General features: G+C 26.8%; 1 protein-coding gene across 2 annotated transcripts in view; it reads right to left on the reverse strand.

The window, feature by feature from the left end:
• Positions 1 to 25,518, reverse strand: part of Dgk (diacyl glycerol kinase 1) — a 372,554-nt gene continuing 347,036 nt past the window's right edge. For both annotated transcript variants that reach the window (XM_075313077.1, XM_075313076.1), the window contains exons 18-21: positions 4,860 to 5,015; positions 3,903 to 4,131; positions 3,635 to 3,816; positions 1 to 452 (exon numbers count right to left, since the gene is read on the reverse strand). In XM_075313077.1, coding sequence (XP_075169192.1) covers positions 363 to 452; positions 3,635 to 3,816; positions 3,903 to 4,131; positions 4,860 to 5,015 — 657 coding nt within the window. In that variant the 3' untranslated portion in view covers positions 1 to 362. The remainder of the gene's footprint in view (positions 453 to 3,634; positions 3,817 to 3,902; positions 4,132 to 4,859; positions 5,016 to 25,518) is intronic.

Here is a 25,518-nt window from a genome sequence, read left to right on the forward strand (position 1 = left end):
TTTTTGTTGTTCACTTAAAGCAAGCATCAAGGATACAAGTTTGTTTATCCTAAATAAAATTTATTTTGTTTTCTACTTAAAATATTCTTGTTTTATATATTTCTTAGTTCTTGTGTTGAGGGGAGAGTTGTCGGTCGTCTATATTGTTGATTTTGGGTTTTTTGTTTGTTTTTTTTTTGTTGGTTCTTGGTTTTTCTCATTTAGTTTTTTTTTTGTTGGGATAATTAAAGCTTTTCTTTTGCTTGGACGGTGGTTTCTATAGCATGGATTGGAGTTGTTGTGGTCGATGTTGCCATTGCAGCCATTGTTGTCGTTGGAAAATTTTCACGCATTATAGCACTGCTCGATACACTACGCCGGAATCAGCTGCACAGCATATTGAAAAATCCTTTACCCTTTTCGGAGCGTGGTGCCATTAGCATAGGAACTTGATTTTTATGAGTAATTTTTATCTAAAATTAAAGGTAAAGAAGGGGAAATTATTTTAAAGAAAATTTTACAAACAAAAATTTAAGATGGTATGATCAAGCGTACAGAAAAAAATATCACCAAAATATTTCCAATTAAAACTTTAAAAAAAAATTAATTAAAAAATTAGCTCATACAACTAACTTTTTAATCAAATAAAAAAATAAAGTCCATTAAGAAAATAAATATTAATTATCCCAATTAACATTTTAAATAAACAAAGAAAAATATTTCCAATTAACAAAAAAATAAAATTTTATTCGGAAATAATTAGTTTCATTGGTTGGACTCAAATCCAAAGAAAAATCCAACTAAAGGTTGGTTAAATTGTAAGAGCCGATGTTGAATGTGAACCACACCTAAACGCCAAGTTTTTACATATAATTATAACCGGAAAATTCATAAGAACAAAAAAAATTTTTTGGACCCAATCACGAAATTAATTGACCCTATTAAATTTTAATTGAGATGTCTTCAATCATAGAAATGATTGTATCATTAAAAAATTAATTGAGGCAATTAAAAAAATAATTGATACTATTAATTTTTGTGATTGAATTTTATTTTAATTAAATATATTGTTGAATCAATTAAATTTTTAATTGGAAATATTTTGGTGAAGTTTTTTTCTGTGAAATTATAAACTTTGGGAAAATTAAAAGAAAATTATTTTATCTAAAAGAAAAAAATATAAATAAATAAATATAAAAATAAATACATAATAATTATAATAATTATCAATTAAAGACTTAAATGTTGAATTTTTCGACCAAAATCAATTAAATTTATATATGGACCAATTAAAATTGAATGTGAATGTCAATCAATGTTTTTAACCAAGTAAATGTTTATTTCTAATTAATTCTGTGATTGAAGAAATTTCAATTAAAAAATTAATTGGATCAATTAATTTCATGATTGAATCGAACGAAATAGAATAGCGCTTTATATAGGAAATTTTGTCAAAATTTCTTTGCTAAAAAAATTTCTTTGTTATATGAAATTTTGCAAAAATTTCGTTGCTTCAGGAAATTTTGTGAAAATTTCGTTGCTATAAAAATTTTGTCAAAATTTCGTTGCTATAGAAAATTTTGTCAAAATTTCATTGCTATAGAAAATTTTGTCAAAATTTCGTTGACATAGAAAATTTTGTCAAAATTTCTTCGTCATAGGAAATTTTTGTCAAAATTTCTTTGCTATAAGAAACTCTTGCAAAATTTCGTTGCTATTGGAAATTTTTATAGTTTTTTACAGTAAATTTTGTCAAAATTTCTTTGCTATAGGAAATTTTGTTAAAATGTCTTTGCTATATGATATTTTGTGAAAATTTCGTTGCTATAAAAATTTTGTCTAAATTTCGTTGCTATAGAAAATTTTGTCAAAATTTCTTTGCTATAGAAAATTTTGTGAAAATTTCGTTGCTATAGAAAATTTTGTCAAAATTTCGTTGCTATAGAAAATTTTGTCAAAATTTCGTTGCTATAGAAAATTTTGTCAAAATTTCGTTGCCATAGAAAATTTTGTCAAAATTTCTTCGCCATAGGAAATTTTTGTCAAAATTTCTTTGCTATAAGAAACTTTTGCAAAATTTCGTTGATATTGGAAATTTTTATAGTTTTTTACAGTAAATTTTGTCAAAATTTCTTTGCTATAGGAAATTTTGTTAAAATGTCTTTGCTATATGAAATTTCGTGAAAATTTCGTTGCCTTAAAAATTTTGTCTAAATTTCGTTGCTATGGAAAATTTTGTCAAAATTTCGTTGCCATAGAAAATTTTGTCAAAAATTCTTTGCTATAGGAAATTTTTGCAAAATTTTGTTGCTATAGGAAATTTTTGAAAAATTTCATTTCTATTAGAAAATTTTGGGAAAATTTCATTTCTATTTGAAATTTTTGGAAAATTTTATTTTTTTTAGAAATTTTTGTAAAATTTCATTTCTATTAGAAAATTTTTGCAAAATTTCATTTCTACGGGAAAGTTTTACAAAATTTAATTTCTATTGGAAATTTTTATAGTTTGTTAAGTAAATTTTGTCAAAATTTCTTGTTATAGAAAATTTTGTTGCTATAGAAAATTTTGTCGAAATTTCGTTGCTATAGGAAATTTTTGCAAAATTTCGTTACTATAGAAAATTTTTGCAAAATTTCGTTGCTATAGAAAATTTTGTCAAAAATTCTTTGCTTAGGAAACTTTTGCAAAATTTTGTTGCTATAGGAAAATTTTGGAAAAATTCATTTCTATTAGAATTTTGTAGAAAATTTCTACGGAATAGTTTTGCAAAATTTTATTTCTATTAGAAATTCTTATAGTTTGTTAAGTAAATTTTGTCAAAATTTCTTTACTATAGCAAATTTTGTCAAAATTTCGTTGCTATAAAAAATGTTTGCAAAATTTCGTTGGGATAGGAAATTTTTGCATTTTTTTTTGCCAAAATGTCAAAATATCTTTGCTATATGAAATGTTGCCAAAATTTCTTTGTTACAGGAAATTTTGCAAAAATTTCGGTGCTATAGAAATTTTTTCAACATTTCTTTGCTATAGAGAATTTTTGTCAAAATTTCGTTGCTATTATTCTAAAAATTGCTTAATTCTAAAAATTGAAAAAAGACAATTTCTAACAAGTCGCATAAAATGTGTCATTTGCAATAAGATGTGACATACTAATTTAGAAATCGCGCATAAAGTGACACATATTTAATATCACCAAAAATTTTAAAAAATTAAAATTTTAATTGAATTCCAAAAAAATTCAATTAAAAATTTAATTGGTTCAACAATTTTTTTAATTGAAACAAAAATCAATCACAGAAATTAATAGCATCAATTAACTATTTAATTGGATCAATTAATTTTTTAATTGACGTTTGTGATTGATACTATCATTTCTGTGTTTGAAGAAATTTCAATTAAAAATTAATTTGATCAATTAATTTTGTGATTGAAGATAACAAATATTCTTTCTGTATATGCGACTTTGTGTGGCATATCTTTATAATTAGTATGCCACTTTTTATTGCGAATGACACTTTTTTGCCACTTTTTAGAAATTGTCGATGGTAATGCTGCTGGGAAATTTCCTCCCAATAATATTTTAATTTTAGAGACATTTTTCTGTTAAGAACTCTCGATTTTTCCCACTATTGAAGCAAAAGTTTCAAAACTTACCGTGCAGGCTTGTTGCATCCAGGGTTCACCATCAATTTGCATGGGGAAAGTTTTTCGAGTTTTTATGATAATCTCACTGCACTGAGCCAGTCTTCTACCTGAGGCTCGTAGACCTGTACGCACTTGGCCCATGTGTAAACAATTCTCTAGACCAATTACCTCAATTAGACGATCACCAAAATCTAAAAAAAAAATACACAACAAAAAAATTGAAATAAATTTCTCAATTTATTAGTAAAATAAAAATTCCTAACAAAAAAAAACTTACCTTGTATGGCCACCGATAGATCACCCGATGTAAAACTGGTCGTTGACAATTCCTTATCGGAGGATTTCAGTTTTTTACCCTTGCGGAAGGGTCCAGCACTTTTACGCATACGTTTCTGTGATAAATGTTCACCCCATAAATTTGAGCCACCATGGGTATAGGGAATGTTGAGTAAAGCTATGCCCTGTAAATGTGGCCCATTGGCTAAATCCAGAGCAACACCATCACACTTTAAGGTGAAGAAAGAAAATGAAAAACAAAAAAACAAATGACACAAATTTGTTAAAACCAAAAGAAAAAAGAATGTTTTTGAGAAGGAATTTGTTATCCATAAATTACAATGCCTAATTATGCCCAGACATGCAAGAATTTTTCTTATTTATCTAAGATATTTTTCCAAAAAATGTACCATCAAGGAGAAGGTTTCACTGATATTAGGGTGTCTAGAAGGTGGGATGGCTTTAGAATTTTAATACCTGCGCCAAATAGAAACTCAACTTCATCTAGTGTTGGGCGTAATTGAATAGCGTTTATGGTCCTGGTCCCCTAACAGCACATCAAATATATCGATAAATATCGATAGTCAAAAATATCGATAAATATCGATAGTCAAAAATATCGATAAATATCGATAGTCAAAAATATCGATAAATATCGATAGTCAAAAATACCGATAAAAATCATCGGTATTGTCAAGTCCAACTGTTAATGTAAGCACTGTTTCGATAGCCTAATGGTTGCACAAAAACCCTTATTTATTTCAAAGTATTTCACTTTTCGTGACACCCTAATATCTTTGCCTATATATATATATGGGCTCTTACTATAATTTAAATAACTTGTTTAGCATGTTCATAGTTTTCTTTTCCATTTTGTAGATGGTTTGAAACATGGTACTTTTGTCTTGTTAACATCGATTTTCTAAACAAAAATTCTTTGACACGTTTCTCTACTTACAATTATTTCAATATTCTCATGAAGATTCTTACAGGATGCGGCAAACGTCTCTGATGTTGCATATTCAAAATACCAAAGTTTATTTTTCATGCGACTGTTGAATTTATGTGGATTCTTTTCACGTTCCAAATGAAATTTCACACAAATGGCGGCATCCTGTGAGTGTATTAATGGAAAAAAGAAAGAAAAGAAAGAAAGAAAAAAACGCAAAAATAAATAAATTAGTAATGAGTAACGATATGGAAATCCTAATTGGATGAAGTTCTTCAAAGTTCCATTGAAATTCAAAATACCATAAAATATCCTATTTTCAGTTGAGCTATTTTGTATGCTAAACACACACATATAAAGATGGAGGGAATATTAAAAAGAATTTAGTCAAATAATAAAATTAGGTAATTAAGATATATTTGTTAAATATATCTTAATCTTTTTTGAAAAAAAAATGCAAAATTTTATTACTCTAGCAAATTTCCTTAAAATTTTCTTTCTGTCGAAATTTTTTCAAAATTTATTTCTGTAGAAAAATTTTGCAAAATCTTATTTCTATAACGAATTTTAACAAAATTTCTTTATTATAGGAAATTTTGTCAAAATTTCTTTGCTACAGCAAATTTTATCAATTTTTTTTTTTTGCTATAGGAAATTTTGTAAATATTTCTTTGCTATAGGAAATTTTGTGAAAACTTCTTTGTTACAGGAAATTTAACCAAAATTTCTTTGCTATAGGAAATTTTGTAAAAATTTCTTTACTATAGGATATTTTGTCAAAATATCATTGCTATAGGAAATTTTGTCAAACTGGTCTTTGCTATAGGAAATTTTGTCAAAATTGATTTGTTATAGGAATTTTTTTCTAAATTTATTTGCTATAGAAAATTATGTCAAAATTTTATTTTTTTTATAGAAAATTTTATCAAAATTTCAGTTCTATTGGAAATTTTGGAAAAATTTCTTTGCTATAAAAAATTTGGTCAAAATTTCTTTTTGTAGGAAATTTTATCAAAATTTCTTCGCTATAGGAAAAGTTTGTCAACATTTCTTTGCTGTAGGAAATTGTGTCGCAATTTAATTTTTGCGGGATATTTTGTCAAAATTTAATTTTTATAGCAAATTTTGTAATTGTTTTTTGTATTTTGTCCATATTTCATTTCTATAGAAAATTTTATCAAAATATCGTTTCTATATGAAAATTTTGTCAAAATTTCTTTGCTGTGTGAAATTTTGTCCGAATTTTATATCAAAAGGAAATTTCGTCAAAACTTTTTTGCTATAGGATATTTTGCCAAAAGTTCTTGGCTATAGGAAAAGTTCTTTGCTATCGCAAATTTTGTCAAATTTTCATTTCTGTAGGAAATTTTGTCAAATTTTCATTGCTATACGAAAATTTTGTCAAAATGTCGTTGTTATTGGAAATTTTGTCAAGTTTTATTTGCTACAGAAAATTTTGTTAAATTTCTTTCTATAGGACATTTTGTCAAAATTTCTTTGCTACAGCAAATTTTATCCAAATTTTTTAGCTTTAGAAAATGTTGTCTATAGCTCTTTGCTATAGGAAATTTATTCAAAATTTCTTTGTTCTGGGAAATTTTGTCACAATGTCTTTGCTATAGGAAATTTTGTGAAAATTTCTTTGTTCCAGGAAATTTTGTGAAAATTTCTTTGATATAGGAAATTTTTTTAAAACTTCTTTGCTATTGGAAATTTCGTCACAATGTCTTTGCAATTGGAAATTTTGTCAAAATGGTATTTGCTATAGGAAATTATGTCAAAATTTCTTCGATGTAGGAAATTCTGTGAAAACTTCTTTACTATAGCAAATTTAACCAAAATTTCTATGCTACAGAAAATTTTGTAAAAATTTCTTTGCTATAGGCAATTTTGTCAATATTTCTTTGCTATAGGAAATTTTGGGAAAATTATTTTGTTCTAGGAAATTTTATCAAAATTTCATTTCTATGGGAAATTTTGTTAAAATTACTTTGCTGGAGGGAATTTTATCGGAATTTTATTTCTATAGGACATTTTGTTAAAATTTCATTTTTTTAAGGTAATTTTATTAAAATTTCAATTCTATAGGAAATTTGGTTAAATTTTCTTTCTATAGGAAACTTTTGTCAAAATTTCTGTGCTATAGAAAATTTTGACCAATTTTTTTTTGCTCTAGGATATTTTGTCAAATTTTCTTTGCTATAGGAAATTTTGTCAAAATTTCGTTGCTATAGGAAATTTTGTCAAAATCTCGTTGATATAGGAAATTTTGTCAAAATCTCGTTGATATAGGAAATTTTGCCAAAATTTCTTTGCTATAGGAAATTTTGTCAAAATTTCTTTGCTACAGGAAATGTTGTCAATATTTCTGTGCTATAGGAAATTTTGCCAAAATTTCTTTGTTCTAAGAAATTTTGTCAAAACTTCTTTTCTAAAGGAAATTTTGTCAAAATTTCCCTGCTATAGGAAATTTTATCAAAAATTCTTTCTTCTACAGGAAATTTCGTCAAAATTTCTTTGCTAGAGGATATTTTGTCAAAATTTCATTGCTATTGGAATTTTCGTCACAATGTCTTTGCAATAGGAAATTTTGTCGAAATGGTCTTTGCTATAGAAACTTTTGTTATAGAAATTTTTTCTAAATTTATTTGCTATAGGAAATTTTGTCAAAATTTCTTTGTTATACAAAAATTTGTGTAAATTTTTTTGTTATAGGAAATTTTATCAAAATTTCTTTGCTATAGAAAATGTTGTTATAATTTTTTTGCTATAGGAAAAGTTTGTCAAAATTTATTTGCTGTAGGAAATAACATATTGTCAAAATTACTTTGTTAATGGAAATTTTGTTAAAATTTCTTTGTTATGGGAAATTTTGTCAAAATTTCTTTCTTCTACAGGAAATTTCGTAAAAATTTCTTTGCTAGAGGATATTTTGTCAAAATTTCATTGCTATTGGAATTTTCGTCACAATGTCTTTGCAATAGGAAATTTTGTCGAAATGGTCTTTGCTATAGAAACTTTTGTTATAGAAATTTTTTCTAAATTTATTTGCTATAGGAAATTTTGTCAAAATTTCTTTGTTATACAAAAATTTGTGTAAATTTCTTTGTTATAGGAAATTTTATCAAAATTTCTTTGCTATAGAAAATGTTGTTATAATTTTTTTGCTATAGGAAAAGTTTGTCAAAATTTATTTGCTGTAGGAAATAACATATTGTCAAAATTTCTTTGTTAACGGAAATTTTGTTAAAATTTCTTTGTTATGGGAAATTTTGTCAAAATTTTCCTGCTATAGGAAATTTTGTCAAAATTTCTTTCTTCTACAGGAAATTTCGTAAAAATTTCTTTGCTACAGAAAATTTTGTCAAATTTTCTTTGTTACAGGAAATTTTGTCAAAATTTCTTTGCTATAGCAAATTTTGTCGAAACTTTGGTGCTTTAGGAAGTTTTGTTAAAATTTCTTTGTTATAGGAAATTTTGTCGAAATTTCTTTGCTATAGGAAATTTTGTCGAAATTTCTTTGCTATAGGAAATTTTGTTAACATTGTTTTTGCTATAGGAAATTTTTGTTTTGTTTTGTTATTTTTGGTTTTGTTCTTTAATCATTTTGTTTTTGATTTCAGCTTAAAACCATGCATTGACTAAACTACAAGTGTAGCTTAACCAACAGAGGAAAAGAATGTTTGTCAAATTTATTTGGGCAAAGCCCTATAGACTGCAAGATGTTTGGATGGACGCACGTTTCGGAATTACCACATTCCTCATCAGCATCCTCTACTTCCTCTGTTGGTTAAGCTACACTTGTAGTTTAGTCAATGCATGGTTATAAGCTGAAATCAAAAACAACAACAATGATTAAAGAACAAAACCAACAATAACAAAACAAAACGAATGAAAAAAGAGGAAGCACGCTCAAAATAAACCCAGCCAACTGCACTCAAAACGATGATTTGACGGTGGCAAAGGAAAAGAGATATGTTTGTACGAATTTATTTCGGCATAAGCCGGCTATAAGGTAAAACCTTTTTCGGAAGGTTCAAGTGTGGTTCACTTTTGGGTTTATGGAACTGCCTGCATTTTTTTTTTTAAATTGGTTGATAGTTTTGCTGCAAGTAGAGGATGCTGATAAGGAGGAATGTGGTAATTCCGAAACGTGCTTGGATGGACGCATCTTGCAGTCTTTGCCCAAATAAATTTGACAAACATTCTTTTCCTCTGTTGGTTAAGCTACACTTACAGTTTAGGAAATTTTTGTCAATATTTCTTTGCTATAGGAAATTTTGTCAAAATGGCAGTTGCTCTACGAAATTTCGCCCAAATTTTATAGAGATTCCTTTGTTTTAGGAAGTTTTTTCTTTGTTATAGGAAATTTTGATAAAATTTATTTGCTATAGGAAATTTTGTCAAAATGGCCTTTGTTCTACGAAATTTCGTCAAAATTTTATAGAGATTCCTTTTTTTGCAAATTTTATTTTTTTTTGTCAAAATTTTATATCTAAATCTCGTTGCTATAGGAAATTTTGTCAAAATTTCTTTGCTTTCAGTTCTCTTGAAAAGTTTTGAAAAATTTAATTTCCATAGAAAATTGTTGTAAAAATTCATTTGTATAAGAAAATTTCTCAAAATTTCATTTCTATAGCAAATTTTGTGAAAAGTTCATTTCTATAGGAAATTTTCTCAAAATTGTAGTTCCATAAGAAAATGTTCTCAAAATTTAATTTCTTTATAAAATTGTTGCAAAATTTCATTTCAATAAAAAAATTGTTGATGTTTTTTTTTTTTAATATGGCGAAACATAATTATTAGTCTAATTACATTTTCATTTGTGATTAAAAATGTAAGTCTCTAGCAGTGAACTAATTACCACCAAATAAACTCGTAACATATTTCACAATGTAGGAATTAAATTTGAGCCGCCTTCTTTTATTACAAAATAAATAGATTGTATGAAAACAAAGACATAAATATGAAAAAAGAGTACATTAAGGTTGTGTTATTCTTCTTAGAAATGAGCTATGAAATGCCTAATATCACAAAGCAACCATTAACAAATGTGTCATACAGTATACTTTATACATATAAAAATTCACTATTAAATATGTACACACACTCACAGAGAAACATTTTAATTCCTCAGCTTCCTTGAGGTTTTCATATGACGAGCAGAAAACACACACAAACACATATTCGTGCAATTACCCATTATCAGCTTCATTGACATTAAATGTTTCTCTTTACCTTTTCTCTCTCTCTCTCGCTTAAGGCTTATCTGTAAATGTTAAATATTTGTCTTTGAGGTGGCCTCTCGCCCTAAATTCCATTTACATACTAATGCAGTATCTAATGGAGCACAAATACTAATTCGCATTATATCCATGATGCTGTAAGGTAGAATAGAAACAAAAACAAAAAAAAAAAACCATCCTCCATATGTTGTTCATTCATATAGGAGCAGTTAACATCAGATTGCATGGCAAACAAAATGTTCAAAACAAAAATTCTCTTAGAGCAGGAGTACTACAATAGATTTCATTTCTAGAAAATCGCTTGTAATTCTTTTATGGTGGTTGTAATGTGGGTAGGTGGCAGGGATGGAAAATACAATTTTTAAGAAAGTTCAAAAAATGTATTTTTTTAAGCAAAAAAGTACTTTTCACTAAATTTCAACTAAACTTCCATTGGAAGATTATTGTCAAAAGCTCCTTTAGACTGAATTTTAAAGACAATAAAATTTTGTTTGTCAACTCCTCAATTTTAAATATTTTTTTAGTTTTATATCCGCTTACAAAGACCACCGTAGTATTGTAATCACGGTTGCCACAGTTGTATTTCATGGTACATCATAAATTTTCTGTAGATAAATAAAAATAAATTTTTGACAAAATTTTCTAATGAAATAAAATTTTGACAAAATACAATTTTAATGAAATACAATTTTAACAATTTTTTTTATAGAAATAAATAAAACAATTGTGACAACATTTTCTGTAGAATTAAAATTTTGACGAAATTTTCTGAAAAAATAAATTTTTGCAAAATAATATTTTTTGGAAGTTTTTGGTAAGTAATGTTGGTAGATTATTTTTGTCTCAACTTTCGACCGTGACTGACGAATGGTTCGCATTATTTTAGTATGCGATCGATAACTTCTCATCTAGAAAGTGTTCGTGTGGAAGCTGCTTTTTCGACTAAAACATTCTTGAAATTCAATAAAATCGTGTTTTTGACTATGGCTTTTACAAAAGACTATTAGCAAATAAGCAAAAGACTTTCTCAAAATATTAAAATATTTTGTCAAAACTATTGTACCATAAATCCGATATCGGGTCAAAAAAATGTCTATACAAAAGGTACTAAATCATTCGCGGGGGTACTACGGTACTGATCAGGGTGAAAAAGTATTGAAAAACTACTATAGTACTGCATTTTCCATCCCTGGTAGGTGGGAAAAAGTGAATGAGAAGAGAGATAGGAAGAGAGAGGATATTCATTCTTTGTATATGTTCGTTGGTATCATTTATTTATGGTAGTTTTATTTTTTTGTGGGTTTAAATACCTTTTCCAAGATTTGTTTTAGACTTAATCGAGCGTATAGATGTGTGTGTGTGTGTGCGTAATTGTTTACATGAAAACTGTATAGTGTGTGGGTGTTAGTTTTTGTTGTTTGACTTAATAGGACAGCCTATGTTAGGCCTAATAGGACAGCTTATGTTTGTTCATTGTTTGAACAATGCTTGATGGTTCTGTGAGTGATATGTAGACTTTTGCATTTTAAGCGAACATACAGGGTTGCTGATATGTAATGCAAGAAAGTAAAGCGCTGTATTTATTTTTATTTCTTGTTCAAAAGCAAACCAGGACGGAAATAACATGAAATTTTGTCATCGGTTTTAATTTGTTCAAATTGGCTATATATAGCACGAATTATGGGTTACAAAGCCATCACACGCTAGTGGCTCTGCCGTATTTTGGTAGCACCGTCTTAAGATCCGGAGATTTTGGTGGCCATTGTGCGTTTCTACAATGAAGTGAGGAACCTCCTTTTTGGGCCTTTCTTGGTTGACACGTGCTATGTTGCTGGGACCTTTTAGGTTAGGTTAGGTAAGGTGGCAGCCCTATGTATCAGGCTCACTTAGACTACTCAGTCCATTGTGATACCACATTGGTGAACTTCTCTCTTATCACTGAGTGCTGCCCGATTCCATGTTAAGCTCAATGACAAAGTACCTCCTTTTTATAGCCGAGTCCGAATGGCGTTCCACATTGCAGTGAAACCACTTAGAGAAGCTTTGAGCAGCATTACTGAGGTGGGATAATCAACCGCTGAAAAACTTTTTGGTGTTCGGTCGAAGCAGGAATCGAACCCACGAAGGCGGGCATGCTAACCAGTGCACCACGGTTGCTCCTTGCTGGGACCTGTTGGAATGTCAGTTGTCTGCGGCCGAAATTTTTTCGGTCCAGGGCTTCAATAATGTCTTTAAGACATAACAACGGCGCCGCTTGAGCCGTGATATCCTATCGAAGGTGTACATTCTCAGCGAACCTCTTTGGCTAGTAGATCCGGTCACAAACGGCTTGTTATCGGAGAAAACCAAGTTCGGTAACTCGCCAGTTTCGTGCAAGCTCTTTCTGGTCAATTTTTTGTGCCTCAATGAGCTTGTCCTTTTTAATATCCGTTCTCGCGATATGGTGAGTCTACGAGAATATTTTCTACCTCGGCGGAGTGGATTCCGATCAAATTTTGCCTTCAGTTACTAAATCATTTCTGGTGTTTTTACCGTTTTTTGCCAATTTTTTGGACCACGGTTGCAACAGTTGGTCGAAATCTACCAAAAAATGGTAGATTTTTTACTGCTTGGTAGATTGGTAGAATTCTTGATGTTTTGGTGGTGGAATATTCCTCTTCACAAATTTTCTCTCAGATAAAATTTTTACAAAATTTTCCATCGAAATAAAATCTTTACAAAATTGTCTATCGAATAAAAATTTTTACAAAATTTTGTATAAGAATAAAGTTTTGAAAAAATTTTCTATAGAAATAAAATTTAGACAAAATTTTCTATAGGATAAAAATTTCTATAGAAATAAAATTTTGACAAACTTTTCTATAGAAATAAAATTATTAGAAAATTTCCTCTAGAAATAAAATTTTGACAAAATTTTCTATACAAATAAAATTTTGAAAAAATTTTCTATACAAATAAAATTTTGACAAAATTTTCTACAGAAATAAAAATTTGATAAACTTTTCTATAGAAATAAAATTTTGACAAAATTTTCTATAAAAATTAAATTTTGACAACATTTTCTATAGAAATAAAATTTTAACAAAATTTTCTCTAGAAATACAATTTGACAAAATTTTCTATAGAAATAAAAATTTGATAAACTTTTCTATAGAAATAAAATTTTGACAAAATTTTCTCTAGAAATAAAATTTTGACAAAATTTTCTATACAAATAAAATTTTGACAAAATTTTCTCTAGAAATAAAATTTTGACAACATTTTCTAACAAATAACATTTTGAATTTTCTACAGAAATAAAATTTTGACAAAATTTTCTATACAAATAAAATTTTGACAAAATTTTCTCTAGAAATAAAATTTTGACAACATTTTCTATACAAATAAAATTTTGATACAATTTTCTATAGAAATAAAATATTGACAAAATTTTCCATAAAGATAAAATTTCGAGAAAATTGACAAAACTTTTTATAAAGATAGAATATTGACAAAATTTTCTAAAGAGCTAAAAATTATGATAAAATTTTCTAGATATAAAAATAAAATTTTCACAAAATTTTCTATAGAAATAAAATTTTGAAAAAAAATTCTATACAAATAAAATTTTGACAAAATTTGCTATAGAAATAAAATTTGACAAAATTTTCATTAGAAATAAAAATTTGATAAACTTTTCTATAGAAATAACATTTTGACAAAATTTTCTGTAAAGATAAAATTTCGAGAAAACTGACAAAACATTTGATAAAGATAGAATATTGACAAAATTTTCTAAAGATCTAAAAATTATGATAAAATTTTCTAGAGACAAACTTTTGGACAAAATTTTCTATAGAGATAAAATTTTGACAAAATTTTCTATACAAATAAAATTTTGATAAAATTTTCTATAGAAATAACATTTTGACAACGTTTTCTTTTAAAAAAAAATTGACAAAATATTCTATAAAAAAAAATTTTGACAAAATTTTCTATAGAAAAACATTTTGACCAAATATTTTATAAAAAAATTGACAAAATGTTTATAGAAATACAAATAGAAATCAAAAACTTCAAAATAAATTTTTTTTATTTGGTAGCTTTTCGTTAAAATTGTTTACAAATTTTGGTAGATTATTTTTGGCTCGTGTGGCAGCCGTGAATCATACCCCAAAAAATCGAAAATGCCATCCAAATCCTGAAAAAATCCAAACTGTATGTGAAAATTTTCTTTTGCACATATCTCCTAAACTAGGCGTCCTAGAGCGAAAAGGAGGTTAAATCGTGATCACCCACAAAACAAAAAAATCGAAAATTCTATCCAAATCCTGAAATAATGGAAGCTTTCATATGAAAAACTTAATTTGCTTATATCTCCTAAATTAAGAGTCCTAGAGCAAAAATGAGTTTAATACGTGATAACTCTAAAAAGAATTGAAAAATCCATCTAAATACTGAAAAAATATATTTTTTTATAAGTAAAACGTCTTTTGCTCATATCTCCTAAACTAAGCGTCCTTAGCTTAATTTGTGATTACCATCAAAAAGTCGAAAATTCCATACAAATTCTGAAAAAATCAAAATTTTTATATGAAAAAGTTATTTTGCTCATATCTCCTAAACTAAGTGTGGCCAGAGCGTAAAGGAGGTCAATTCGTGATCACCCTCTGTATATATTCCCAATGATTTTTTAACATGTCCCCATTTACTTTTTGACTTTGATCTCCTTATAAATCTCCTCCTTAATCTCAATTTTATTGTTTTACCTGAAGTTTTCTAATGTGATTTTTTATGGGGTTAATGGGTTGGTGGATGTCCTCGAAAGGATTCTTTACGTGGATAAATCCTTTCCACTCAAAACTTTTAACTACCATTGTCTACCGTGTCTTGTTTTATAGCTGCTCTTGTCTTTTGCGAACTCTTTGAACTAATTATCAATCTTTTGTTGTGTTACCTGTTTTTTATGTTTGTTTTATGCTTGCCAGGGAGGAGGGGGTGTGGATCCAACCTTGTTCCTTATGTTATGGGACATTGCCCCCCACGAATACTCTGAAGTAATTAGTCAATTTATTTAACAACTGAAGTGTTAAAGCGTAAAACTGTATCAACTTTGTTGCCAAAGAAAACTTTACGCAAACAATTCAAAGACGATGAAGGAAACATTACAGGAATGGCTACAACACGCACATCCACACACCCATAGTCACACACACACACAACAATAAAAAATCTCTAGGGATATTATAGCTTATCATTATCATTAGTAAAATCTTCGAAATATTCTCAAGTCCTACTCAAAGTCATCATCAGCATGCGATTTCTTTGGTTGAACTTGATGTGTTTCTTTGGGATTTCATTGGATTTTATCCGGAGTAAAAGTATAATAAGGACACATTTTATTTCTTGGCCAACCTAAGAGTAATCATTAAAGGATGTTAAAGTCTCACACAAATTGCTTTGGTTTGCCACCTTTATAGCAACCTTTGTGGCCAGATATTATTCCCGTTATGGCTTACATTTCTCATTCCTTCCAATTCATTTCCTATTTGTATAATGAAGCTAAACAAGATCTGTGACCCCATTTTGGGTGAAAACTTTAAATTCGTTATGGTAATAAAGATACCCATTATTTACGAGACTAAAGAAAAGTTGTTGCCAAGGAAACTTCAGTTCCAATAATTAGTAACAGAATTTTTAATTTGTTGTTAAAGAACTATGTACGTTTGTCATAGACACTTGTATAGAAGAATAAACTAAATAATATCCCAATGGGAAAATTCAACAAAAAAACAAAATGTCTTTAAGATTTCTAAGATAATCTTTAAGTTAACATAAGGTTTCGTGGGTTGATGGCAAATATTTGAAAACATTATCTTTTTATTATCCAGCTGACAATTGGGATCCTTTCCTTACCCGATTCTTTTATTGGGAGCGCAAATTAATAATGACAGGAAAATTTTGTCAATATAGAAAATTTTGTAAAAATTTTATCTCTATAGAAAATTTTATCTCTGTAGAAAATTTTGGTCAAAATTTTATCTCTATAGAAAATTTTGTCAAATTGTTTAGCTCTATAGAAAATTTTGTCAAAATTTTTAGCTCTATACACAATTTTGTCAAAATTGTTAGCTCTATAGAAAATTTTGTCAAAATTTTTAGCTCCATAGAACATTTTGTCAAAATTGTTGGCTCTATAGAAAGTTTTGTTAAAATTTTTTAAGCTCTATAGAAATTTTTTTCAACATTTTATCTCTATAGAAAATTTTCTCAAAATTTTATCTCTATAGAATATTTTGTCAAAAGTTTATCTCTAGAAAATTTTTAGCTCTTTAGAAAATTATTTCAACATTTTATCTTTATAAAAAGTTTTGAAAATTTTCTCGAAATTTTATCTTTATAGAAAATTTTCTCGAAATTTTATTTCTATAGAAAATTTTCTCGAAATTTTATCTCTACCGAAAATTTTGTAATGTTTTTTCTCCATAGAATTTTCTTTTCAAAGTTTTATCTCCATAGATTTTTTTTTTCAAAATTTTATCTCTATAGAAAATTTTGTCAAAATTTTATCTCTTTAGAAATTTTTCTCAAAATTGTATCTCCATAGAAAATTTTCTCAAAACTTTTTCTCTATCGAAAAGATTGTCAAAATTTTATCTCTGTAGAAAATTTTGTCAAAATTTTATCTCTATAGACAATTTTCTAAAATGTTATCTCTTCTACAACAAATTTTCTCAAAATTGTATATCTATCGAAAATTTTATCAAAATTTTAAAAATTTTATCTTTATAGAAAGTTTGTGAAAATTTTTAACTTTATAGAAAATTTTGTCAAAATTTTTAGCTCTATAGAAATTTTTGTCAAAATTTTATCTTTATAGAAAGTTTGTGAAAATTTTTAGCTCTATAGAAAATTTTGTCAAAATGTTATCTTTATAGAAAATTTTGTCAAAATTTTATCTCTATAGAAAATTTTGTCACAATTTCATTTCTATAGAAAATTTTGTCAAAATTTTATCTCTATAGAAAATTTTGTCAAAATTTTATCTGTATAGAAAATTTTGTCAAAATTTTATCTCTATAGAAACTTTTGTCAAAATTTTATTCCTATAGAAAATTTGTAAAAATTTTATCTCCATAGAAAATTTTGTCAAAATTTTATCTCTATAGAAAATTTTGTCAAAATTTTATCTCTATAGAAAATTTGGTCAAAATTGTATCTCTATAGAAACTTTTGTCAAAATTTTATCTCTACAAAAAATTTTGTCAAAATGTTATCTCTATATAAAACTTTACCAAAATATTTAGCTCAATAGAAAATTTTGTCAAAATTTTATTTCTATAGAAAATTTTATCAAAATTTTTAACTCTATAGAAAATTTTGTAAAAATTTTATTTCTATAGAAAATTTTATCAAAATTTTATATCTATAGAAAATTTTGTCAAAATTTTATCTCAATAGAAAATTTTATCAAAATTTTTAGCTCTATCGAAAATTTTGGCAAAATTTTTAGCTCTATAGAAAATTTTGACAAAATTTGTAGCTCTATAGAAAATTTTGACAAAATTTTTAGCTCTATAGAAAATTTTGTCAAATTTTTTAGTTCTATAGAAAATTTTGTCAAAATCTTTAGCCCTATAGAAAATTTTGTCAAAAATTTGTCTCTATAGAAAATTTTGTCAAAATTTTATCTCTATAGAAAATTTTGTAAAAATTTTATTTTTATAGAAAATTTTTTCAAAATTGTATCTGTATAGAAAATTTTGTCAAAATTGTATCTGTATAGAAAATTTTGAAAAATTTTTAGCTCTATAGAAACTTTTGTCAAAATTTTATACCTATAGAAAATTTTGTCAAAATTTTATATCTATAGAAAATTTTGCCAAAATGTTTAGCTCTATAGAAAATTTTGCAAATTTTTTAGCTCTATAGAAAATTTTGTCTATAGAAAATTTCAGCTCTATCGAAAATTTTGTCAAAATTTTTAGTTCTATAGAAAATGTTGTCAACATTTTTAGCTCTATAGAAAAGTTTACCAAAATTTGTAGCTCTATAGAAAACTTTACCAAAATTTTTAGCTCAATAGAGAATTTTGTCAAAATTTTATTTCTATAGAAAATTTTATCAAAATTTTTAGCTCTATAGAAAATTTTGTCAAAATTTTATCTCTATAGAAAATTTTGTAAAAATTTTATTTCTATAGAAAATATTGTCAAAAATGTATCTCTATAGAAAATTTTATCAAAATTTTATATCTATAGAAAATTTTGCCAAAATTTTTAGCTCTATAGAAACTTTTGTCAAAATTTTTAGCTCTATCGAAAATTTTGTCAAAATTTTTAGCTCTATAGAAAATTTTGTCAAAATTTTTAGCTCTATAGAAAATTTTGACAAAATTTTTATCTCTATAGAAAATTTTGTAAAAATTTTATTTCTATAGAAAATATTGTCAAAAATGTATCTCTATAGAAAATTTTATCAAAATTTTATATCTATAGAAAATTTTGCCAAAATTTTTAGCTCTATAGAAACTTTTGTCAAAATTTTTAGCTCTATCGAAAATTTTGTCAAAATTTTTAGCTCTATAGAAAATTTTGTCAAAATTTTTAGCTCTATAGAAAATTTTGACAAAATTTTTAGCTTTATTGAAAATTTTGTCAACATATTTAGCTCTATAGAAAATTTTGTCAAATTTTTTAGCTCTATAGAAAATTTTGTCAAAATCTTTAGCCCTATAGAAAATTTTGTCAAAAATTTGTCTCTATAGAAAATTTTGTCAAAATTTTTAGCTCTATCGAAAATTTTGTCAAAATTTTTAGTTCTATAGAAAATGTTGTCAAAATTGTTAGTTCTATAGAAAATGTTGTCAAAATTGTTAGTTCTGTAGAAAATGTTGTCAAAATTGTTAGCTCTATAGAAACGTTTACCAAATTTTTTCGCTCAATAGAAAATTTTGTCAAAATTTTATTTCTATAGAAAATCTTTTCAAAATTTTATTTCTATAGAAAATTTTGTCAAAATTTTATTTCTACAGAGAATTTTGTGAATATTTTATTTCTATAGAAAATTTTGTCAAAATTTTTAGCTCTGCAGAAATTTTGTCAAAATCTTATCTTTATAGAAAGTTTTGTCAAAATTTTTAGCTCTATAAAAATGTTGCCAACAATTTTTGCACTATAGAAAGTTTTGTCAAAAGTTTTATATATAGAAAATTTTATCAATATTTTTAGCTCAATAGAAAATTTTGTCAAAATTTTTAGCTCTATAGAAAATTTTGTCAAAATTTTATCTTTATAGAAAGTTTTGTCAAAATTTCTAGCTCTATAGAAAATGTTGTCAAAATTTTTTGGTTAAAAAAATAATTGTCAAAGTTTTATTTTTATAGACAATTTTGTCAAAATTTTATCTCTATAGAAAGTGGTGTCAAAATTATATTTCAATAGAAAATTTTCTCAAAATTTTATCTCTATAGAAAATTTTGTCAAAATTCTATCTCCATTGAAAATTTTGTCAAAATTCTATCTCCATTGAAAATTTTGTCAAAATTCTATCTCTATAGAAAATTTTGTGAACTTGATTCAAGCCATATTCGGATTTATGTCTAGCTTCTCTATTTATATATAAGATTTAAATTAAATCAAAGTGGATCTAATAACTATAGCAAATAGTAATACAGTTTCAAAATAGCAAAATTAATTGAGTGGTAATTCATACAGAATATCCCATTTCCTATATATGGCCACAATACACATGTCATTCAAAGAGACATCAAATAAAATGACAGCCTAAATATACATTTTAGATATTTTAGCTATTATTTAATACAGGTCTGAGTCCTTGCAAAGATGATGTTTTTGGTATCATATTTAACCTTGTATTTCCTCAGGGGCAAATAATAGTGAATGACAATGGTGACTATTTATGGTCGAAGGAAGAGAAGCACTTTAGTTTCGTAAATACCAATATAGCAATCAAATGGTCATATATGTGTTCCTTATTCACTACTGGCCCACCTCCGCTCCATGCTAAGTGGGTCTACGTTTCTATTTCCTTTCTTTCAATTTCAAGGATCTAATGCACACTCTATGCCAAGTGTCGTCGTATATTCTTTTCACATTTGGAATTTGGTATTCCATGAAGAGATTCGCATTTCGTACAGGCATTTGAACATTTCGCCGCAAAGCCTTGATTCCCGTTTGTCGTTAAAGTTCGACAACCAGTCAAGTAGTCAAAGAAGGAAATGAAAGTGGTTTGTGGCACCATGAAACGTGAGTATTACATCCATACGCACACCATCCGACACGGAGCATATTTTCTGCCTCGTCTTTTTTTGTTTTGCTTGCTGTGAAGAAGATAGAACCGGAGAGTGTGGGAGTCTTGGTATTTAATGTCACAACTTGACATTAAGTGCAAACATGGGATTTCCATTTACTTTCCTAAGGGCTCAATGTTGATCTTCCGATATAAATGTGAATGGGGTATGCATGAACGTTTAGATTACATATTTGTCTTTGTATCCTCCCCCTTCCCTTTTTTGTCAAGGGATTTCAGGAATATTCTCATGATGTATGTATCTACATACGACCTTATTTGTTGGTGGCCTTACATATCGAAGCAGTGTACGATTGTTTGAAAGGCCAGAATGTTTATTTATTTGAAGAGGTCATGAATAAAATGGCATATCATATAGAAATTAAATTTATACACACATTTTGACTATTCCTATAGATCCAAAAAATCCAAATGCAAACAAGAAAATATTGACAAAATTTCGTTTAGTTAATAAGTTTTGACAAAATTTCCTATAACAATGAAATTTTGACGAAATTTCGTATAACTAAGAAATTTGGCGAAATTTCGTATAGCTAAGAAATTATGACAAAATTTCCAATAGCAAAGAAATTTGGACAAAATTTCCTATAGAAAAAAATTTCACAAAAATTTTCTATACCAAAGAAATTTTGACAAAGTTTTTGATAGCAAAAAATCTGACAAAATTTCCGATAGCAATAACATTTTGGCAAAATTTTCTTATAGCAATAAAATTTTGACAAAGATTCCTATAGACACAAAGTTTTGACAAAATTTCCTATAGCAATGAAATGTTCATAAAATTTCTTATAGCAATGAAATTTTAAAAAAATTTCCTATAGCAATGAAATTTTGACAAAATTTCCTACAGCAATGCAATTTTGACAAAATTTCCTATAGCAATGAAATTTTGGCGAAATTTTCTATAGAAAAAAATTTTGACAAAGTTTCTGATAGCAAAAAAAAAAATTGACAAAATTTCCGATAGCAATAACATTTTGACACAATTTTCTTATAACAATGAGATTTTGACAAATTTCCTATAGATACTATCACGAAGCAATTTTCACAAAAATTCCTAGAGCAAAGAAATTTTGAAAAAATTTCCTATAGCAAACACAAGATTTGACGCAATTTCGCACTGAAATAAAATTTTGAAAAAATTCCTATAAAAAAATGTTGACAAAATTTCCTAAAGCAAAGAAATTTTGAGACAATTTCCTATAGAAATGTAGTTTTGACGAAATTCTCTGTAGCAAAGAAATTTTGACAAAATTTCCAAAGCAAAAAAAATTTTGACGAAATTTCCTATAGCTAAGTAATTATGACAAAATTTCCTATAGCAAAGAAATTTTGACAAAATTTCCTACGGCAAAGAAATTTTGACAAAATTTTCTATAGCAACGAAATTGTGCCAACATCTCCCATGGAAATGAAATTTTAACAAAATTTCCTATAGCAAAGAAATTTAAACTTAATTTCCTATAGCAAAGAAATTTAAACTTAATTTCCTATAGCAACGAAATTTTGACAAAATTTTCTATAGCAACGAAATTTTGACAACATCTCCTATAGAAATGAAATTCTAACAAAACTTCCTATAGCAAAGAAATTTAAACTTAATTTTCCTAAAATAATGAAATTTTGACAAAATTTCCTATAGCAAGGAAATTTTCGGAAAATTTATTATATATAAACAAACTTTGACAAAATTTCCTATTGCAAAGAAATTTTAACAAAATTTCTTGTATAAAAACAAAAATTCTGACACAATTTCGTAGTGAAATAAAATTTTTAAAAAAATCCTATAGCAAAAAATGTTGACAAAATTTCCTATAGCAATGACATTTTGGCGAAATTTTCTATAGAAAAAATTTTGACAAAGTTTCTGATAGCAAAAAAAAAAAAATTGACAAAATTTCCGATAGCAATAACATTTTGACATAATTTTCTTATAACAATGAGATTTTGACAAATTTCCTATAGATACTATCACGAAGCAATTTTCACAAAATTTCCTAGAGCAAAGAAATTTTGAAAAAATTTCCTATAGCAAACACAAGATTTGACGCAATTTCGCACTGAAATAAAATTTTGAAAAAATTCCTATAAAAAAATGTTGACAAAATTTCCTAAAGCAAAGAAATTTTGAAAAAATTTCCTATAGCAAAGAAAATTTGGCAACATTTCTTTAGAAAAGAATTTTTCACTCATAAACCAAAGAAATGTTGACAGAGTTTCTTATAGCAACGAAATTTTGACAACATTTCCTATAGCAAAGAAATTTTGACAAAAATTTCCTAAAATAATGAAATTTTGACAAAATTTCCTATAGCAAGGAAATTTTGCGAAAATTTATTATATAACCAAACTTTGACAAAATTTCCTATAGAAAAAATTTTCCAAAATTTCTTGTATAAAAGCAAAAATTCTAACAAAATTTCGTAGTGAAATAAAATTTTGAAAAAAAAATCCTATAGCAAAAAATGTTGCCAAAATTTCCTATAGCAATGAAATTTTGCCGAAATTTTCTATAGAAAAAAAATTTTGACAAAGTTTCTGATAGCAAAAAAATTGACAAAAATAACAATGAAGTTTTGACAAATTTCCTATAGATACTATCACGAAGCAATTTTCACAAAATTTCCTAGAGCAAAAAAATGTTGAAAAAATTTCCTATAGCAAACACAAAATTTGACGCAATTTCGCACTGAAATAAAATTTTGAAAAAATTCCTATAAAAAATGTTGTATAAAAGCAAAAATTCTAACACATTTTCGTAGTGAAATAAAATTTTGAAAAAAAAATCCTATAGCAAAAAATGTTGACAAAATTTCCTAAAGCAAAGAAATTTCGAACAAATTCCTATACCAAAGAAATTTTGAGAAAATTTCCTAAAGCAAAGAAATTTTGAGAAAATTTCCTAAAGCAACGAAATTTTGACAAAATTTCCAATATACAAAGAAATTTTGACGAAATTTCCTATATACAAAGAAATTTTGAAAAAATTTCCTATAGCTAAGAATTTATGACAAAATTTCCTATAACAAAGAAATTTTGACAAAATTTCCTATAACAAAGAAATTTTGACAAAATTTCCTATAGCAAAGAAATTTTGATAAAATTTCCTATACCAATAAAATTGTGGCAAAATCTCCTATAGCAATGAAATTTTGACAAAGTTTCCTATAGATATAATTTTTGACAGAGTGTCCTATAAAGAAGCAATTTTCAAAACTTCCCAGAGCATTTTATTCTCTCTTATTCTCGGTCCCTTTCTCTCCCTCTGTTTATATTTATGGTACGATTTGTACTTTGAAAATCTCTATGACGCCAGGAGGGATCGAACTCAGACCCAGTGTTGCCAGGTTGGGGGTTTCCCCCCAAATTTAGGGGTTTTTTACACGTTTAGGGGGATTTTTAGGGTTAACATTTATTTGGGGGGATTTTTGGGGGTAAAACATTATTTTAGATCCTATAAAGTGGAGCAATTCTCAACAAAATTTGGAACAATTCTGGCATGAATTTTGAAAAAAAAACCAATGAGGGAAGTCAACCCATGTTCTTAAATACAAGCAAGTAAGCAATGACATTCTGTTTTAAACGCATCTGTTGAAGGGGCATTTTTAATATTTGATACAATTAAAAACAAATTAAGAACTGGTATTGTAACATTAAATTATTGGTCTCATAATTTCACGCCTACAATTTTGGCGAATAATGTATATATTTACTGAACTTTAATTTTTGTTTATTTTTTATTTCTATTATTTGTACTTTATAAGCCGTTGTTTTAATTAATTTGATTTGAAAGATTTGTACATTGAATTATATTGTTTTGTCTGCTCTTTATATTGATATACATTTTGTATTATTATACCCATAGAAAAATTACTTTCCTCAGGAACGAAATTTTAGACAAATAATCCCGAATTTGTGAAAAGTGGTATAATGATGTTATCTACTGATTTTTATTTACTTCAAAAGAAAATTTGTTCTTCAGAAAAAAAAAATCTTTCAGTATATATTTGTGTTAAATTTAATTTGTAAAGTGTATCACTGCAGGATTTTTTAACGAAATTTGGGACACCTTTTTGACTTATTAACATTCTTAAATTTTTTTGGGGGTTTTTGAAAAAAGTCTAGACCAATTTAGGGGTTTTTTTCTTAAGATTTGGGGGAAGAATCAAAAATCACCTGGCAACACTGCTCAGACCTGTTGTTTTGTAATCCAACACACTATACCCTACTCCACGGCATGGATTTATTCAAAGATGTAATTTTGCAATATAAATGATGTACTTTACAACTTAAGAAAATATACCCTATATTTTATTGGCATTATAAATTAATATGTTTTCTGGAATGTAATTTTCGCTACTATTAACGGTGCCCACAATCGCTGTAGAGGTTATTTTGTTTAAAAAAATGTCAAAAAAGGGAAATTTTCAACAAAAAATTAATTAATTAATATTTAATACGAATAATAAAAACAAAATAGAGTCTCAGCAGGATTCGAACCCGGACCTCAAGATATGATTTTAATTACTGGTATTAATGAAAGGAATCACTTTTGGTCTACACAGGTAAGTTATTATTTTTTAATCCCGGGTAATACCACAAGTAGTAAGTTTTTGATTACCGGCATTACTGCAAGAATGACTAGTGCTTACCCAGTTTTTGCTGGGTAGCTAAGAAATTATGGCAATTTTGTCATTTGTACTTTGAAAGAAATTTTAAGAAAATTTCCTATAGCAAAAAAAAAATTAACAAAATTTCCTATAACAAAGAAATTTTGACAAAATTTCCTATAGCAAAAAAATCTTGGAAAAATTTCCAATTGAAATGAAGTTAGTCAATTATTTTTATACCCACCACCATAGAATGGTGACGGGGGTATAATAAGTTTGTCATTCCGTTTGTAACACATCGAAATATCGATTTCCGACTATATAAAGTATATATATATATTCTTGATCAGGGAGAAATTCTAAGACGATATAACGATGTCCGTCTGTCTGTCTGTCTGTCTGTCTGTTGTAATCACGCTACAGTCTTCAATAATGAAGCAATCATGCTGAAATTTTGCACAAGCTCGTCTTTTGTCTGCAGGCAGGTCAAGTTCGAAGATG

This window comes from Haematobia irritans, chromosome 5 (genome assembly GCF_050003625.1).
Source record: "Haematobia irritans isolate KBUSLIRL chromosome 5, ASM5000362v1, whole genome shotgun sequence".
Lineage (NCBI taxonomy): Eukaryota > Metazoa > Arthropoda > Insecta > Diptera > Muscidae > Haematobia > Haematobia irritans.